General features: G+C 41.7%; 1 protein-coding gene across 1 annotated transcript in view; it reads left to right on the plus strand.

The window, feature by feature from the left end:
• Positions 1 to 21,035, plus strand: part of KLKB1 (kallikrein B1) — a 136,423-nt gene that overhangs the window by 29,618 nt on the left and 85,770 nt on the right. The window contains exons 6-8 of the mRNA XM_077477356.1: positions 5,786 to 5,895; positions 10,134 to 10,293; positions 16,915 to 17,024. Coding sequence (XP_077333482.1) covers positions 5,786 to 5,895; positions 10,134 to 10,293; positions 16,915 to 17,024 — 380 coding nt within the window. The remainder of the gene's footprint in view (positions 1 to 5,785; positions 5,896 to 10,133; positions 10,294 to 16,914; positions 17,025 to 21,035) is intronic.

The raw sequence follows: 21,035 nt of genomic DNA on the forward strand, positions 1-21,035 counted from the left end.
TACTGTGGACGAGTGTGGGGTGTAGCAAGATGGCGGCGACGGAACGTCACTTCTGTAGAAAACTGCGATTGGTCACAGAATATTTCATTACAGCGGCTATCAGGTCCTCTCACAGTCCCTAGCGGACCCGAGAGTAGCTGAGTGTACTCGGCTCGGCTCACAGGCATGCCCAGTCCCTGTGTTATGTCCATCATAAGGCAGGACTGGGCGTGCCTGTGAGCGGAGCCGAATACACTTCGCAATGTATATCGGTGGGGCCCGCAGGGCCCATGGGCTTGAGCCCAGTCAAGTCCAATGGTAAGTCTGGCCCTGTGTAGCACCATATAGTCCTAATGTATATGACTGTATAAATCAGTGTTTAGTGCTGTATAGTAAGGCAGCAATTATCTCTTTCTACAAACACGCTCCCTACTCTATATTCTAGTCCAACACACACTGACAAATTTCTGATGGAATCCATAGCTTTGTAGCACTACCCCAAATGAGCTGCTTGGTAATTTGGGTCCTCTGTTCTGCGCCTTGACTCCAAGAACAACCTCAGTCCCTCTAACATATATATATCAACAAATTCAACAATAAACAGTGCATATAGGTGTAGCACTGACCCTCGAAGGAGCTGCTGGTTTTATTGGGCTTACCATTACCTTCTTGACTGCTTCTCTGTCTAGGGGTTCCCGTAGTAGATGGCCCAAAGAAATGTGGAAACTGACACTGAATCTTCTTTTGGGTTATTTATTTGAAACAGAAACAGAGTTTCTCAATGAAGGGTAGAGGGTTAGGAGTAAGTTTAGGTACTTTAGACTGCAAAAATGGAAAGTATCTTATAGAAAAATCCAGAAAATAGCAACTGTTTCACAACTGGATTTTACAACCCCCAGATAGCCCTCCTCTCACTAGGCCCAGCAGCCGGTAGGGTGTTAGGTAAAGTCTCTGCCACAGACTTGAGCGTATGATATTTGACAAAGTCTCTGCCACAGACTTGAGCGATATAGACACATTTAAAAAGCCATCATACAGTACCAGTATCTCTCAGCCGATCCGGTGATACCTTACGAGTGTAGATCCATGTAGTGTCTTTCAACTAAGCCTCCAGGCTCCTTCAGAGAAGCCAGCCTTGCACATGGCCTTCTTCTGAAGGGTCCTCCCTTGGATTTTCTCCAGTTGCTGGGCCTCTCCCTTCAAATGAGATGGCACTGGACCACCTTTGGATCAATAGGCCCTGAAATCCATTCAGGCCTGTCCCTGCAGTTGCGTTGCCTCAGGCTAGCTAGCCCCAAGACTCAAAATGCATGGTTCCGCACCCCAGGCCAGGAGGGCCATAGGGCTGGGTCAGGAGGACCCCCCGAATGGAACAGGCAGAAAATATTCTCCGGAACAGAACCCCGAAGAACGTGATGTCAGTATCTTAAATACCACCGCCCAGAATGCACAGCACTGGGCTGGTTTCCGAGAGAGGACAGTGGCATTCAATACACCCAGTTAAACTGCGTTCTTGCTCTTGCCAGCGGTGACAGCGACACCTGTGGTCAAGGAGAACCCAATGCAACCCAGCTGGACTTGTACTGAAACCAGCAATTTAGAAAATTAGCCCCAAAACCCAACTGTGGTTTCAGGAAAATTAACTTTGAAAAACATATAGCGTCCGCTCGTCAGGAGCCAGCGCTACATAGGCATCAACTGCAGTGAGTGGTAAGTTTATTGCTAGTATGGGGTGTATTCATAAGGTGGTTAAACTATAGCCCAGGTCTACTGCAGTATTATTCCTACTCCCATAGGCAATTTTAGGGTTCTTTGTATGGCGACTTAACAGGATTGACAGTTGTACATCCTTCCAGCCAGCTAGCATTGGGGCCCATCTTGCCATTGGTGCACATACGCATAGCTCCCATGGGGGTTTTTAAACAGTATCATAAGCTATTGGGCAAGTGCCTAGCCCATTTAAGCTTAGTTTCTGATAAAGATGGCAGGCTGCAGCTACTCAGCACTCTCAACAGTCCAGCGATACAGCCACAGAAGTCTCACCGTGAATAGGGGGCCTCTGGTTACCCAGTGGTACAGCTCTAGCAATGGTGCAGCACAAGGCTTTCTTTGGTAAAGACACAGTCTTAGTCCCCATGCTCCCTAATTCCCTATGTCTTGTCTCTGAGCTGTAAGCCCAAGGACTCTGCTGCAGAATTTGGATGGAGTATATACTCACCCTGAACTCTTCTCTTTTCCCCTGTCCCAGCCTCTCTGGGGAGCTGTAGTCCATTGAGTAACTTAAAGCTACAATAACTCTCCTTTCCTGCACTTTAATTCCCACTCTCCATTTCAGCCAGCTTCAAAGTCTATGGGGTACTGTGGATTCACCTGATTCCCTACTAGCATAGTCAGGTCTAGGAGGGTGCTTTCAGTGGAAGATTTCAGTTGTCCCCCCGCCCCCCCCAAAGCCAACACCCCGCCTCCACCCTGGGATGCTGTGCCCAGCCCGTAAACTTCTTCTCCCAGGGTCGGGAGAAGGAAAGTGCAGTGGATAGAGGCAGGGACACACCGAGAGCTCCAGCAGTTCCCTTCTCCAACTTCTTGTAAAAGAAGTCACACAAATGCACAGAATAAAGTGCTGAATTAAAAGGAAACTTTCTCCCCTGATGACCAAACTTTCACTACACACAGCTTAATTTACTACCAAGCTCACTGTGTATCTCAATCTGCTAAACATGCTCACTGACAATCAGCCCAGCAGTAAATAAAGCTAAATTGGAATGTGCAGTGATCATTCATGCCTGCTTGCTGGACCTGTGAGCATAGAGTGGAGATGGAATTACAAAGTCAACCAGGTAATAAATAAGTTTGCGTGCACTGAAAGTTCTGTTATCAGGTGAGAATGTATACTTTGATTTAACCCTTTTTTTTTTAGCTCTGTGCATTTGTTTGCTTGGCTACTCTTAAGCAAGCCATACTTTATGCAATTTTCTTACCTTACACCATGATTGACGGACTGTGTTGATGGGGGCACCCCTCCTACTGTGCTATTGTGCTCCAACAATGTGGAGGTTTCCACACCTTCAGAATACACTGATCACTGCTAGCAACTATAGCCGTTGAATCATCCAAATTTCAGTATGACTTTAGAAGCACCCCTTTCATTTTATCTTTCATTCTAGTTGCCTATAATTTAAGAGACATTTTTGGGACCCTGATGTAAGGAGGAAGGGGGACTCTAAAGTAAAGGGGGGACTCTGGAGACCTGATGTAACTAGGGAAACTCTGAGCACTCTCCTTTTGAGAGACTGACTGTAGGGACCTTGATGTAAGGGGGCTCTGAGGACCCCGACATAAGGGGGTGACTCTAGGTGTCCCTGATGATAGGGTGGTTACTCTAGGAACCCTGATGTAAGGAGGGTGGTTCTAGGGACCCTGATGTTAGGGGAGTGACTGTAGGGACCTTGATGTAAGGGTGGGGGTCTGGGGACACTGAGGTAAGGCTGGGGAACCACAGGGACCCTGATGTAAGGGGGATTATTCTAGGGACCCTGATTTGGGGGGGGGGGGTGACACTGGGGACCATGATGTAAAGAACACTCTGAAGTAGAGGAGGGACTCTAAGGGGGAATTCTGATGGGGACTCTTAAAGTAAGGGGGGAATCTGAACAGGTGATCAGGTGGGCTCGTCCTGATGCTGTACTCTATATGTTGTTTTGTATGTTACTCCTGCATTCTTTACATTATGTTGTATATTACATAGTAGTCCTGACTTAAGTGTTCATTGTCCCACCTGGTTTTAATGAAGTTCTTCTTTAAAGGGGTTGTAAAGGTTCGTGTTTTTTTACCTTAATGCATCCTATGTGAAAAAACACCTTGCAGTTGCCCCCCCCCCAGCCCCCTTCTTACTTACCTGAGACCTGAATATCCTTGGGCACAATCCCGCGTTGCTTTCCCCAAGCTCTAGACGGCTTTTCGTTGGATGATTGATAGCAGCGCAGCCATTAGCTCCCACTGCTGTCAATCAAATCAATGAGGGTGGGGCCGAGTCATACTCTTGTCGGCTATGGCCACCAAGTGTATCACATGGAAGTGCACCTGCAAGGTAACCCCCTCGTGAGAGAGCTTCCCAGAGGGGGTTTGCTTTTGCGGGGAGGAGCCACAAGAGCCGCTGTGGGACACCAGAAGAGGGCAATCGGGCCACTCCGTGCAAAATGAACTGCACAATGGAGGTAAGTATGAGATGTTTGTTTAAAAAAAAAAAAAAAAACCTTTAGTATCCCTTTAAGGTTGGCTCAGACAAAGTGATCACTTTTTGTGAGCAGAGAAACATATGTGATGGAAGTGTTTACATTTTTAGAAAGTATTCTTCTTTCTGAGGTTTTTGAGTATCTGTGAAACTGTCACTTGTGACATAGTAAGTAGGAGTATTTTGTGAGCACAAGGACTCTGGTATATCTATGCAAAGTATGTAGCGACTAGGCACAGATTCTGTGAAATACCCCTTTAATCTCCTCCCACTGCTAGGCAAAATATGTCCCCTGCATCACCTACTACTGACTTCTGCCCTCTGCCCTGTTGACCCTGTACACTGCCCTACAAACTGCTGACCTTATCCTCTACCCTCCTGGCCTGATACACTGCCCTGCTCACCTCCCATCCTCTACCCCCCTGACATTTTTTGAAGCATTAGAAAGGCTAGAATGATAACTGGTTGCTTTAGCTGTAAGGGTCAACATTATTTCACCATTTTCTCACACCGTGAAAAGCTTAAGTAAAGGTTGAACTCATGGTCGACCAGAACCCGAAGGTCATCCCTACTGACTGCTATTCTCAGCAGATTTAGAGATTTCACTACTGTGGTGGAAATGTAGTAGTAGAAAAAAGTACTGCAGGGAAAATCTCTGGATTTTTTTTTTTTTATCTTGTAATGGGCTATTAAGCATTATCTTGTTGTTTCTGGCTCAAGTTCTGCCTTTGGATCTAAACCATATCCGCAAATGGGAGTCCACTGCAAACAAAACTCTACACATCATTCCAAAATGCTCAGGGTATGCTTGTCTAAAGGATAAGTTCACCTTTCATAACATGGTGTACCCAGGGTGTACCATGTACCATGTTATGAAGGGATCGGCCCCCCTCCATCGCTCAGACAGCTAGCAGAAATCTTCTCCCCGTGCCTCCTGTCAAAATGTAAAAAAAAAATAAAAATTAAAAAACGCATCATTTAAAAAAAAAAAAACGTGTGTTCTGTGAATGTCGGCTTGTTGTTCTCTATGAACTACCACGGCACTCTGAGCTGGACAAGGTACGAGCAAGAATATACACTGACAGGTCTGCAGGAGTCCTGCATGGCATCAGTGATCTGCTGATTATTGAATTGAATGCTTTACAGGCTCCTACAACAAAAAATAATAAATTAACATTTTTCTACCTGCAAAAAATATGCATTTATTATTTTTTGTAAAAAATGCAAACTTATCATTTAAATAACAGTTTCAGCGGTTTCAGTATTGAAATACTCATTACACCAGAGTAATGGAAGCATTCTGTTAAAATGTTTATTTGTGAAATATATATTTAAAAAAAAAAAAAGAAAAATTGCCCAAAAATTATTAGTTTTGTTTTTACCTGGAAATTATTTCTAAAGCTAGGTTTGTTTTATTTTTTCATTAAGTTTTATCACTCTGTTTAACTCTTTCAGTATTTTTTTTTTTCAACTTTAACATTGGAAAGTAAACTGTATACAGTTCCTTGTTGTAAATACCTTCTGTCTTGCTATGGTGGTGTGATTGCATGCCTTGATCTGTCTTTTTTTCTCCAGAAACCTATGTTACCTAAAGTATTCTGGAAAAGGAACGCCGACAAAAATAAGAAATCTGGCCAATGTCATAACCGGCTTCTCATTAAAGTCCTGTGGAAAATCTTCAATAGGTAAATGTCACATTTTATGGATAAACATATCATTAAATAGTCGTAACTATGGGGGTGGAAACATGCAGGAACAATTAACCTGACATATATTCATTAATGAATAGGAAACAGTGTATGGTTTCCAGGGAGATGTCAATGCCTTATTGATGAGCAACAACTTGTAAGTGTCTTATGGCCTTGATCACCTACTGTGACCCAAGTTATTGCTGATAACTTCATTTATAAGCAATACAGATATCCATTTATCATGTCATAGGCTACTGTATGTAATTATTTGACACAATAGTTAATCCATAATTGAAGATTAAAATGTCTTCTAGTGAGGTCTCATGTTAGTGAATGACCGATGTGTACAGTGTGATAGGAATTGCTCTGAATGTGTTCTGAAAGCTTGTGATCCAGGATACAAAAGAAGTCAAAAATAATTTCTACATTTGTATGTTAGTTGGAGCACACCAATGAGATGTTTAACAATGTGGATGTATTTACGTATTTATCGGTGTATAATATGTACTTTTTCCCCTTAAATCGGGGGGAAATTATGGGTGCGTGTTATACACTGATCTCCACTGTCTATGAGCCAAAAAATACAGAGCGGCGCAGAAAAACAGAGCGCCACTGGAAAATACCGAGCTTCACTCTAGCCTCTACAGGATACACTATTTAACACTGTGCTGTCCAAGGCTGCCATGCCCAAGCAATATTGTGTGTTTCCTGTCTCCTACTTGCCGTGTACACTACGTCTGTTTCTGTTACCAATCTTGGCTTGTTCTTTGACTATCTCCGCCTGCTTGTTACCCTGACCTTTGGCATGTTCTCTGTTTATCCTTGTCTGCTAGTTGCCCCATTCTTTTGGCTTATCTCCTGACTATCCCTTGTTGTCCTGGGCTGCTGCTTCCTCTCTATCCTCCTGTAGCCTACCGTAAGAGTGAGGAGACCCTGGGGGCTGCTACCTGGAGCCAGTTGCAGGGCAGTCCATCCTCACCACTAGAGGCTCTGGTGAATACCTGCTGGCTCTTAAACTCTGCACTCTGGGGAATGCTCTAGCTCCCAGTGGGATCCGTGTTGGTGCTCCAGTGGACCTGCTATTCTGAACCACCCAGAGTTCCATCCGCGGCAGCCAGCAATAGGGTCCACTACCATAGCGGTGCACTCCTGACCCCATCGGTGTGCATTTGTCACCTGGCCTCAGGTGATCTGACGACAGAGCTCAGTGGGATCTGCAGTGCCCCCTCTGCATGGATTGAGCGGGCACACATGTGACATCTATCCCTCTCAGCTCTGATCAGAAGGGAATTTGCTCCTATATCCCCTGCTGATCTGAGCAGGCTCTGCGCTGTGTGAAAGGGGCCTAAGGGTCCTTTTGCACAGGTGTCATCAGTTCAGTCACATTTTTTTGCTAAGAAAAAAAAGGTGAATACAGATTCACATTACATCAGTTTTCACATCTGTCTGCAGTTCAGTTCAGTACAGTTTACATCAGTTTACATTCGAGTTCAGTTATTTTTTGTTCAGTTTACATCAGTTTAAATTCATTTTTGTATACTTTTTTTTTAATCTTAGCAGAAGCTAATCATAGGTGACAAAAATATAGTCAAAAAATGTTTCTTGCCTAAAAATGGATACAAAGGAAACAGATGTAAAGGGGCGACACTGGTTTTCATCCATTCAGATCCGTTTAAATAGAAAAGGATACAGCCTTGTTCCATTTAAAAAAACGGATCTGAACTGACACAGATATAAGCGGGTGTAAAAACAGATGATCACTCATTTACAGCTGCCCGCCAATAGACATAGTTTGTGGTTCAGTCTGCAAAACTGACAGGCAGATCCAGACTGAAGGCCCATGTCAAAGGGCCCTTAACATTTCTCACTGTCTTGGCCCTGAGCTACTGTACCTTATATCCCTGGATTGAGCTGTTATGTGATGGTCTGATCACTAGCAAACAGCAAGCAGCTGGTCCTGCTGTTCTAAAGCCAGTTATTAGTTCATTACTGTTATGTAGTTATCTGTTTAAAATGCATAGATTGGAATAGAGCTTGGTTTATGGTTATGGTGGAGGGTCGCGTTGAGGCTAGCGTGTCTTAGGTGGCTTTAGGGTGTATTTTGAGTGTATAAAATTTCATCATCTGTGAGCTTCACTAAAGTAATAATGAAAGAAAACATGTATTGAAATGCAAAGAAATTTGTTGGGATGTAATAATTGCCTGTCTGCCTGCCTTCCTCACTGCAGCTAGTCACACACTTATAGTATTTCATCAGAAAATGTTCAATTTAAGAACATTTGTATAATTTTCTAATAATTTGTGGGGTCAATATGATGATGATTTTTGTTTGCAGTGAAGAGAAAATTTGAAGGAGACGAGGAACATTTTTATTCAGCAATGGCATTTTTAACAGTGAAAGTGATTTTCGTTCAGGGAACTTCATTCACTTCAAAATCTATTGATAACAGCAACATTTTTTTTAAGTATATTTGAAGGACATTTATCATGTCATCAAATGTACTGATGAGAATTTTCATAGGAATATTCATATAAATGTTCACTTAAAATCTACTAGTTTATGGCCAGCTTTACTGCCCCTTGGCTAGTAAGGGTCTCGAAGACATGAATGTGATAGGGGTTGTCCAATAAACAAGCTGAGAAGTGACACAGAAAGCTGAAATTATGAACAAGGAAATATGTGCCACTGTGGCGTGCCTAGCTTATTTAACACCTGGGGTTGATTATTTAACACTCCCCTCCAACACGTTGTAATGGCACAATAATATCCAAGAAAAACATGGAACCAGTGAATATTTTCTTTATCTAAATGGTGTATATAATAATATTGGTAAACAAAAAAAATATTAAATTATTTGAAAACCTGGGAATAAAAACACCATGTTAAAAAAAAAATAAAGTTCAAGGAATTAATATCAGGGCATGCAGTGCATGGTGATATGGCATGGGGATAATGGAAACATGCTTTTAAAGAGATATCACTGCTCCAAGCCTGCATAAAAATCTCAGTGGGGTGACAGGAAGTCACACACTGATGTCCGATCACATCTAAATTAATTAAAGCTGGACAAAGCACTGAACTGAAGCCCCATCTAGAACTCCCCCTCTCCAAAGTTTCCACCAATACAGGCTTGATTACGGAAATTCTCTGGCTCTAGGTGGGGTTGCAGAGTGCCTTGTCTGGCTTAGTAAATTTTGATGTGATGCAACATCGCTAGTGTGTGGCTTCCTGCTTTCCTGACATGTTTTTATAGTGACAGATCTTCAAAGGACTACATTTTAATAATATGGTCCTCAAAGTGCCCAAAGTGGACACTGAAAAACAAATATTGAGGTGTACAGCTGTTTTTAAAAACCCAATTTAAATCCAGACAGGTGACAACTCTACATTTCAGCTACACTAAAGACCAAACCTACACATTCTTCAATAACAACCCCTGCCAATACCGAGGACTGACATTACATATCCAGACGAAGCCAGAGACTGATAATAAACATCCTGCTGATAGCAGAGACTAACAATACCAATTTGGCCTATATCAGAGACTGTCAATATGCATCCTACTGATACCAGAGGCTGCAAGTACCCATTCAGCCTATAGCAAAGATTTACAATGAGCATCCCATTGGTACCATTGACTGACAAATCTAACAGAATCTAATTGGTCAGCAGTGAGGAGGAGTCAGCACTGTCTGCCACTTTACCTGCTAACTACGGTACTCTTCTTGGCCTGCATTCGACTTACTGTTATGCAGCAAACTCACCAATGGATAGCATCACTCAACTGAAATGCTTCCCAAAAGTGACTGCATAGTTCTGAGTCCAATGTGTCAGAACTATGCGGAGACACCATCATAAACCAAATCAATCAGCCTGATGGTTTGGAAGATCAGTGGCGACCAAAGCAGTTTGCCTTAATAGACAGTACCCAGGGTGGACATCTCTTCTCCCAGGTACCACTCTGGTGTGCATTGGTAGACAGAAGAGTGTAAAACAAAACATTGTTTGGAAAGTATTGCAAATCATTTTGGTAGATAGGTATAACATACATTATACAGTATGTATTTAAACAATATATTTACCGGTTAGCTTGGAGTTTAGATTTCATTGCAGTGAAATCCTATATGGAACACAGCATCTGATCTTTAATGCTAAAGTTTGTTTAGGCTTCAATAGCTTAAATGTACTTAGATTAATTCTGTTTTATTTTACCCATTTTTTTGTTCCTTAGATTGCCAAAGAGATCTGTTTCAGACAATCGAATTTTCTGGAGATACTCTCGCAAGTGTGCTTGCCCCTGACGTAAACATGTGCCAGAAGATTTGTGCATTCTATCCAAACTGTTTATTTTTTACATATCTAACAAAAGACTGGCAAGAACCATTGAACAGGTTGGTAATGATCAGAGGAGACATTCATTACTTATTATGACAGTTTTATTTTAAATGAGTTAAATGTCAATATTAACTCTACTTAACCACTTCAGCGCCGAAAGGATTTGCCCCCTTAATGACCAGGCCATTTTTTGCAATACGGCACTGCGTTGCTTTAACTTACAATTGCGTGGTTGTGCAATGCTGTAACCAAACAAAATTGATGTCCTTTTTTCAAACAAATATAGCTTTCTTTTGGTGGTATTTGATCACCTCTGCAGTTTTTATTTTTTGCGCTATAAACAAACAAAGAGCGACAATTTAAAAACAAATATATATATATATATATATATATATATATATATATATATATATATATATATATATATATATATATATATATATATATATATATTTTTTTTTTTTTTTTTTTTGTTATAATACATATACAAAGTAAATTAAAGTAAAAAAAAACTAATTTATTCATCAGTTTAGGCCCATATATATATATATTTGGTAAAGAAAATCCCAATTGGCATATATTACTTGGTTTGGGCAAAAGTTATCGCATCTACAAAATATGGGATAGACTTTTATTTTTTTATTGTTTTTACTAGTGATGGGGGCGATCTGCAATTAGTGCGACATTGCAGCAGATAAATATGACCCCAAATGACACTTTTTGGGGACCAGTGACATTATTACATTGATTAGTGCTATAAAAATGCACTGATCAATGTAAAAGTGACACTGGCAGGGAAGGGGTTAACACTAGGGGGCAATCAAGGGGGTTAATTGTGTTCCCTAGGTGTGTTCTAACCGTAGGATGGGTTGGGCTGCCAGGGACATGACAGAGATCACTCTTCCCAATAACTGGGAAAAGTTGATCTCTGACATGTCCCCTGTCAGAACAGGGATTTGCCTTGTTTACAAAGGCAGATCCCTGTTCTGCCTCTGTACTAGATGATTGCGGGTTACTGGTGGACATCGAGTCCGCTCGACCCACAACTGTGCCTGCAGAAGCCTCCATACTGCGGCGATTTGCGCAGGAGAGCCAACCTGTTGCCCTTATAAAGATGACAGCTGGTCAGCATGCAGTTAACCTCCCTGGCGTTATGATTATTTCAGATTTTAGGTGCTGAAAGTGGTACAATTATTTTGCATGGAAATTTGGCGTTTTATATTGTAGGCCTGCAATTCTTAGGAATAACTCATCCCGGGTATGATAAAGTTCGAAACACAAAATCATAAATAATAATATAATAAATAACTATAAATAATTATAACAAATAATAATATAATAATAATAATAAAAATGATTCAATAATGTAATCAAATCAAAAATACTGAAATTTGCTCAGTTGCAGAATTGTCGCTGTCATTAAATTTAGTGTTTGATGATGAATTTCCCCAGAAATCGCTAACGCTCAATTCTGCAAGTGATTCTAATTTATTAGAGCTGTTTTCTACCACTTTTGACATAAAGGGACACTTTTTGGTTGCTATGGACAATCTTCAAATTCCAGGTAGGAAAAACTGTATTTATAATATAAAAGTGCATATAGGGCACTGGACAGACCACTAGGGACAAAGGGGCGTGTAATCTTTTTTATACAGTAATGTAATCTGTAAGATTACAGTACTCTATGTGTATTGTGTGTTTTTACTTTTTTGAATTTGGCGCCAATCTCCGCTCCCGTGCGTCGCAACGTCCCAGGGAACGGAGCTCAGCGTCACTTGGGCAGTGTGTGAACCGAGTGGAGGACAGCTCGCACACACAGCGTGGAGGACATCGCAGGATCCAGGGGACAAGGTAAGTAACTCTCCCTGTATCCTGCAATGCGATCCCGAGTCTGGCTTGTGGTTACCGCTTATGGTACTGAAATTCCACCCCGATCCAGACTCGGGAATACTGCCAGGGAGGTTAAAGCAGTAAACCCAAAAACTAAAATATAATATATTGCAGTTTACCAGTCCTTTAAAAATGGGTAACATTTTTTTTTTTTTTTACTTTTACCCTGTAATCCAAAAAGCATCATATTTGTATCTTAGGGATGGTGAAAAAATGCTTACAGGGGTCAGTGTGAGGATAGTGTTAGATGCACTAGCATATTTAGATGAACTTGGCTATCAAACTAAAATGAATGCTTGCCAACAGCTTTTAAGCATGTAGCACCCTCCTTGCTTATGATGCTAGGTAAATTTTGTTTTCATCTCCTTCTGTAATTAAGGGAGCAGTGATTGTTTGGGCTGGCCTGTTCAGGGTTTTATAGGCTGGGAGTTTGATTGCTTCCCACTGCCTCTAGAAGAAGATTCTACAGCTTAGGGAGAGAGAATTCCAATAACCAGCCAGAATATTTATCAAGGCCTTGCCAATCCCTGTGGAAGTCTGCCCAGATGGTGGCTGATAAATAGTCTGGAGCCCTGAAGAGATTGTTTTTCCCCAGCAAGGAGAGTTCTAAGCCTCAGTGGGCTATTGTACACTGTGTTCCTGTTCGGTGAGGTCTCAATTATGAGGGATCTGCTCTAGAGAAGGACTGTCTCACTCACTGGACTGGCAGTTGTCCAAGGGACTGGAGTAATAGTTCTGAATTTATTCCTGGCGGACGTGTACTTTTGGGATATACAGAAGGTGCCAGCGGTTGCTTGGACTGATACTGCTCTCATATGGTCACAGATACAGGCTATTCTCCTGTCCTCAGCAGTTTCCTGGGCTGTGACTTTAGAGAAGAGTACCCCCCCCCCCCCGTACTTTGCAGTGTTCTGCACTAGGTACCAATAGCTGCACAGTGGTAGGACAAGACAAGATTGTATTCTCACAGCCAATTGCTAATAATTTTGGAGTATTCTATGCCCTAATCCCACTCCTGTTACAAGTTTTACCATCAATAAGTAAAAAAAACACTAGACTGTTCATTGGAGCTGGAGCGAATGGACTGTTGCTTGGGTGGCAGGTGGCCTTTGTACTGTTTGTTTAAGAACCAGTTAAAGCAGAAGTAACCCCGCTGACTTTTTTTTTTTTTTTTACACCTGTAAGGGAAAAGGCATAATGAGCTAGTATGCACTGCATACTAGCTTATTATGAAATACTTACCTTAGAATGAGGCGCCAGCATCTCGTTCCACGCAGAGGGAGCTGACATGTTCCCTCAGCGTGCCTTCCAGGTATCGTGGCTCCGGCGCTGTGAGTGGCCGGAGCCACGATTTCATCAGTCCCGCGCATGCATGTGGGAGTTTTCTTCCTGGCAAGGTCTGGCGTCTGCCGGACTTTCAGCCGAGAATCCCCAGTGCGCATGCGCCGCTGAAGTCAGCAGCTCATTGCAAGGGGGATATTCTTTTTACCTACAGGTCAGCCTTATTATAGGCTTACCTGTAGGTCAAAGTCATATATTTGACTATACAACCACTTTAAAATCAGTGTCTCTTGCAGGGGTAGCACTACAAACAGCAACAACCTTTTTTCTTTTGGGATAAAAGTTTTTCATAAATGAATAATACATACATTTTTTTTAACCTTTTGATTGCCTGTTTGCTGGATAGCTTGGGCTGTAAAGGAAGTTGAAAAACAACTAATAAAAACTGTTGTAGCAACCACAGTTCGAGATTTGTAAGGTCCAATACAATAATGTTTAGTTTTAGGCTTTAATATCACTTTGTATTTCTATTGACATGGAAAAGTAGAACTCAAACGCATGATTTCACAGTAGTTCCAGAAATATTATTTCATTGTTATTGGAACAATAGTTGGACCAACTAAATTTTGGAAAAAGGAATTCTTTGGGGTTTGAACTAATATTCTGCTAGGTTGGAGCTATCATTGGTAACTTGAATTTAAAGGTGCATTGTTGTCATGTTCACTATTGATTTACTATCTTAGAACAAGCATGCAGGAATTAAGGTTAGACTTCTGAGAGTCACTGATTTCACAACCCACCCTAGGACAGGAGCTGTGTTATTGGCAGGATCTCCTCCTGAAAATAAAGGAGAATAAAGCCTGTAAAAAAAAAAGGAAACAAATTCAGCCACCGCATCTAATGACTGGCAAGCTGCAATATAGTACATGTATGTGCTTGAATAAGTGATGTTATTCAATTTTAATTATTTTTCAAATGACTTTGTTTAATACAGATTAATTGTTTTTCACCAAAATAGATTATAATAGTTTCTGACCAAGCACTGATCCTATTTTTTATATTATTTTTCCTGTAAGTAGAAAATAATTTTAAAAACTGTGACTCCTCCCACCCTTAACTTACTAGCACAGCATGCCAGGCATGCATACTGATATTCCTAAAACAAAGTAGTGTAAAATATGTATTACAAGCCCACATGATCCTAAACATTGAGGGGTGCTTTCAGGAAGGTTCCCCCAAAAAGCAGAGCTCCCATCCAAAGCACGATAGCTCAATGCTGATGAGCATTAGGCTTGTAAGCAGGTGCAGTTAGTTAGTCTGCCACTAGATGGATCTATCCCAAAATAGCACGGTAATATGAATTATGTAATTGGGTTTTAGGTCCCCTGTTAGACAAAGCCTTCCTGTAGTGATATAATGGGTGGAGACAGGGCAGGGGTGCAAAACTTTACACAGCCACGTAGATGTAGTCAGCTACTGCCAAAGGCCCTTAACAAAGCTGAAACAAGGGTGGTGCAGTTTAACACCCAGAATAACCAGCTATAGTTGCCCTGATTCTTGTTACTCTCTGAAGTGCATGCAAAAGGCATATTAGACCAGACTAAGCCCCTGTACACACGGTTGGAGATTTCCACAACCAAATCCGTCGGATTTTGCCCGTCGGATTTTGTCCGAAACTGCTGCATACACACGGTCGAACAAAGTTGTCGAAAAATCCGATCTTTCAGAACGTGATGGCGTAATTTCGTTACGATGGGACTACATTCAGGCTAGTAGCCAATAGCTTTGATGTAGGAATTTGATCTGAGCATGCGTGGCACTTAGTCCGATCAAAATTCTCTACACATGATCGGAGTATGTCCGATCGGCCCAGTTGGTCGGGAAATATTTCCAACATGTTGGAAAATTGGGTCGGACGGATATTTGGACGGAATCGGTCCGATGCATACCACACACAGTCGGATTATCCGACGACACGGTCCGATAGGACACATTCCGACGGATTCTCCGACCGTGTGTACAAGGGCTTAGTGTTCTCTGACATGAGTACTAGTACACCTGGGAATGAGATTGTAAAATCGGGGAGTGTGCCTGGCTGGTCAGAGCTATAACATGGGACATAGAGAGAGAATGGTATACTACTTTTCTATACCTAGTTAATCTAGGTTTGACAGAAGTGAAATGCTGTGGAATTTAGTAAATAGGAAGGTTTGTCCTATCACCGTGGTGCTCCTAAAGAGTAAAGGGGAGATGGCTTAATAATTATGTGCTGGCATGCTGTGTCTGCTACAGAAGGTTTGCTGTTGTGTAAGGCAACATATGCTGAAGAGTTCTGTCAATATGTCAATGTGATATTTAATGTCACAGCCATCTTTGCAAGCTGCAGTAAAGTGTTGAAAATATACTTTTTGAGTGAACATTTCTTTCTTATTAAATATAAAGGCTCAAGGCCAGGGATGTTGTGAGTGGACCTACGGCCAGGAGCTGGGAACAATATGGTTAAGGCTTCTATCTATCAGTAGTTGGTCATTGTCCTATGCAAGAAGAATATCAAAATCTAGCGGTTTGGTGCCAACACACAGCCAATCATGGTCCCCCTTACAAGCTTTTCACCATCCCCAGTGCTCAGGATGGTGTACTGGCATGGAGGAGGAGGGAGTTTACATATCAACCACCTGCTGCCTGGTGGGAACAAGTAGGAGGTTGTCCCCTGCCTTGTGGCCTTGTTTTGGAGGACCCCTAGCCAGTCCACTAATGTTTGGGTAAGTGAAAATGTAAAAATAAAGCACTAAACATGATTTTACTATTCTAATTGAACAAACATTTACCATCTCAGTTTCCAGCTCGATTCCAGTCTAGCATTGACAGATAAGGGAAAGGAGAAACCTATTCCTGCTTCCTCATTACTCAACTCTTAAGCAATGTAGGATTTCCCACATTGGGTACAGTTTTATGAGCCCAGGGAACTCTGGTGTTGGAGTTCCCTATGATGCCATTGTCAATATCTGGACTTTGTCCAAACATGCGAAAAATGATCTAAATCCAAATATGGACAAAGATGTCACAGGTGACTCCCTCATAGAGTTACTTGTGCACATAAACCATCTATAGCATTGGAAACTCAGGATTGCTCAAACAGGAGTTTGTGTAGAAAGGTAATACATTTAAATCCCTCCTTACTTTTACCTGGAGGCTGCAGGATATTGCTAGAACCTGTATATATATTTAAAAACAAATGATACATTATTTTTGTGTTGTCTTTTTTACACTAACCAGTTCACTAAGGTGGGATTGACAATCAACTTGTCTACCATCGGAGGAAGGTAGGTGGGGCATAACACATCCCCATATCCCCATGGGGATGTCAATGTTTTTTTTTTTATGTTGAACCTCTCTCAAAGTGCCCCAATGCTAAAAAGTGTGTGAAGTGGCGTGATATATGCATATTTGTATATTTCCGTTTAATAAAATTTTAACATTAACATACATTTACTTTGCCCTCTTAGAAATCGCTGTTATATTAGGACATCCAAGGATGGACAACCAACTGAAGCATCCATCAAAGACAATGTTATATCAGGCTTTAGTCTCGCATCCTGTAAAACCAGACCTTTAGGTATGAACAAAAAAACAAATAACTGGTGAAATTTAGCTTTTTTGCCAAAATGCATTGCAAACAATTTGTTAATTTGCTTTAAATGGCTCCTAAGGGTTACTCTCTTTAACTATCCCTAGACCTGGTGTAGTGCCAGAGAAATACTCCCCTGTACTTGTTGCATTAATTTCTAATTTTATTTGATACTCTTCTCAAGCTATTATGCAAAAACAAAAACAAAAAAAATCCGGTTCCCCCTTAAAATATACTAGACCCTTATTTGAGGATGCGGCCTGGCTGACCAGGAAATGAGGGGAGACAAGCATGCACCCCCTTTTCTCCTGAATCATACCAGGCCACATGTCTTTAGGGTACACACAACGCACCTTATCCCCTTGTTGATGAGGAGACAAGGGCCATTTCTGCAAAACCCTGGCCTGCTGGTTGTGGAAGTTTGCGAGTGGAGAGCTTATCAGAATCAGAATCTGGAAACCTCCTATGGAAGTAAGACCTTTTGGGTACTTTTTCTTTTTTTTTTTTGTTTTTACATGGGGTCCTACTTGACATCTCTACCTAACACATCAAGGATAAGGGCCTTGTGGCACAGAGCTGTCATTTACAGGCAATTAAAATGGCTTTTTTTTTTTTTTGCTTTTTTAAATGTGAGTTTTGCTTTGGTAGGCTGTAAAAATCAGACAGATTTCACAGGCAAGTTAAGCATCCCCCAGGCATTTTATTGAATTTTGCATTTTTTTATATTTTCCTTTAAGTGTTATTAAAACTGCTGCTCCCCACCAAATGGAATTTAACCACCTATCCAACTGTTTATTTACTATGACCAATGGGAGCAGCGCCAATGGAGGTGGACATACCCGTCCCACTGGGGGAGATTTTCTAAAACTGGTGCACACAGAATCTAGTGCAGCTGTGCATAGTAAACAATTAACTTTTAGGTTTTATTGTCAAAGCTTTAAGGGGTTGTAAACCCTCGTTTAAAAAATAAAAAATAAATAACAAACATGTCATACTTATCTCAACTGTGCAGTTCATTTTACACAAAGTGGCCCCGAACCTCCTCTTCTGGGATCCCCTGACGGTGCTGGTGGCTCCTCCCCGCATTGAGTGTCCACGTTGAAGAAGCGTTCTCCTTGGTGGAAACCCATGCAGACACGCTCCTGAGTCCCGCATCTGTGTCCATTCACACAGAATGCAGGACTCGGCCCCTCCCCCTCGATGCCGCGTCATTGGATTTGATTGACAGCAGCGGGAGCCAATGGCTGCGCTGATATTAATCTATCCAATCAGGACACGAGACACCAGCTACAGATGGTGTGCTCGTTCCTGGCGAGAGAAAGATCCATGTCAGGTAAATAAAAAGGGGGGGGGGGGGGCTTGGGGACTGCAGCACTACAGAAGATTTTTCACCTTAATGCATAGAATGCATTAAGGTGAAAAACAATGAGAGTTTACAACCCCTTTAATTGAACAAGCTGATGTTAGAAGCTTATTGGTTACTATGCACAGCTGCACCAGTTTCTGTTTGTACCAGTTTTAGTAAATCTCCCCCCCTGTGCCACTGAACACTGATCACATGGACAGTAGAAAACAATATGTAATTTCCTGGCATTGTTGTTTACTAGTGTGCGATTTCTGATCGGTCACAGAGATCACATAGTACAGGGCCATTCACAGCAGCCCTGTACCATATGATAGCTGTGGCCAATCACATATATTACAGTATTTCTCAATGGCTGCAGGAATGTAGCCAGAGAGAGTGAGAAATTATTGCTTTTACAGCCATCATGGCTGTAAGAGAAATCACAGTTTAAAAAAAAAATCCTGGCCAGACTTTCCCATAGTAGTACAGTGTCCCCAATCTCTGCCACACCACTCACAATGTCCATTATCACAGCCACATTATTCATATTTTTCCTAATCACAGCCACACCAGTCATATTGTTCCTGATCATTGTCACACCAGTCATATTGTCTCTGATTACTGCCACACCAGCCATATTGTCCTTGATCACTGTTTCATCAGTTACAGTGTCTATGGCCACTGCTACAACAGTCCCAGTGTCCCTTATCACTGCCACACCATTCATATTGTCCCTAATCACCTCCATACCAGATACAGTGCCCTAATCAGCGCCACACCATTCACAGTGTCCCTGATCATGCCACACAAGTTACAGTGTTCCTGAACAGCGGCACACCAGTGCTATGTTGGCTCTGCCTGCTGCTTGTACCAATCCTGGCCTATTTATTTACCCCATTTCTGAATGCTTCCTGGACTGATGCTTTGCCTGCTTGCTGACCATGTCTCTGCCTGCACCTGAACTGACCCATCTGTACATCCTGCTTCACGTTCCTGTGAAACTCCAATCCAAGTCATCCTCTGAGGACAACTACGGAACCACAGGGACTCTTTTTTTCTTCCTTTCTTCAGCCTCTTGTCCTTCCTGGCCAGTGAATATGGCATTCCATTCCTGGGGACAGCCATGTACCAGTAGACAAGGCTTAGTTGGCTTATAGGAACTGGGACTGCTATAGGTGATGCTACACTAAGATATATTCCCTGATCACTTATACAGAGGCAACCGTTACAGTACATTATTTTTGACACAACTGGTTGATTCGTGAGAGGTAGGCCAATGCACCTCTATCCTAGAACGGAGGGTACATTTATTTGATATTACTAACTCTACTCACTGAACATCTCTTAAGGATGATTATTCTGCCCTTCAAACTCGCCTAGAAGATTTTGAGAATCGCGCCAGGAGATCAAATTTGCAAATCCACTGTATTCCTGAAGAAATTGCTGATTTACAATCTACGGTTACAGCACTCTTTCAAGAACTTGCTCTATCTATCCCAATAGAATATTCAGAAATGACAGAATTCACAGAGCTCTAACCTCATGTAAAGAAGATAGACCCCCCGGAGATATAGTCATTAAAATGCACTACTTTCGCACAAAAGAACAATTGATGAAAGCTTCAAGGAATAAGGAATCTTTCATTTTCCAGGAGCATAGGTACCAAGTCTTCCATGACCTATCCCAAGTAACACTAATTAAATGCAAAGAAATGAAACCTCACCTGCAAACTCTCAAATTCCATTGCATATCTTATTGCTGGGGTTTCCCCTTTTTCTTTTCACTTAGCCCCTTGATCGCCACCTAGTTTTTAATCCCTTCACTGCCAGTGTAATTTACACAGTAATCAGAGCATTTTTATAGCACCGGTCGCTGTATAAATGACAATGGTCCCAAAATAATGTCAACTCATAATAAAAATGGCATAAAACTATCCCCTATTTTGTAGACGCTATAACTTTTGGGCAAACCAATCAATATACACTTATTGTGAGTTTTTTTACCAAAAATATGTAGACGAATACATATCGGCCGATAAATATTGCTTTTGTTCAAAATTGTCGCTCTTTTTTTGTTTATAACGCAAAAAATAAAAACTGCAGAGGTGATCAAATACCACCAAAAGAAAGCTCTATTTGTAGAAAAAAAAGGATGTTAATTTTTGTTTGGTGCAACGTCGCACGACCGCACAATTGTCAATTAAAGCGACGCGGTGCCAAATTGAAAAACGTGCTCTGGTCAGGAAGGGGGGAAAATCTTCCAGGGCTGAAGAGGTTAACTCCCTCCTTACTGGATACGATTTTTATACAGCGTCATTCACAGCTTCTATTTCTATGATTCCTAAACCCAACACAGACAACACTTCCTGGTCTAATTATAGACCAGTTTCCATGCTTAACATTGGCCAAAATTCTCTCATCCAGATTTAACCCCTTAATCCATAAAGATCAGACTGGATTTATTCCCTCAAGATAAGCAGGTGACAATATATGTAGAGCTACACTTCTGGCCCATGCAGCTCGTTCTCGCCATATCCCTACCTGTTTCCTCTCATTAGACATACGTAAGGCTTTGATTTCTTATCATGGCCTTATTTACACTCTATCATTAACAAATGAGGATTCGGACCCCATTTCCTGAGATGGATCACCACC

Source organism: Lithobates pipiens, unplaced genomic scaffold (assembly GCF_037356315.1).
Source record: "Lithobates pipiens isolate NorthernLeopardFrog02 unplaced genomic scaffold, aLitPip1_a1.2 Scaffold_13, whole genome shotgun sequence".
NCBI classification, from domain to species: Eukaryota; Metazoa; Chordata; class Amphibia; order Anura; family Ranidae; genus Lithobates; species Lithobates pipiens.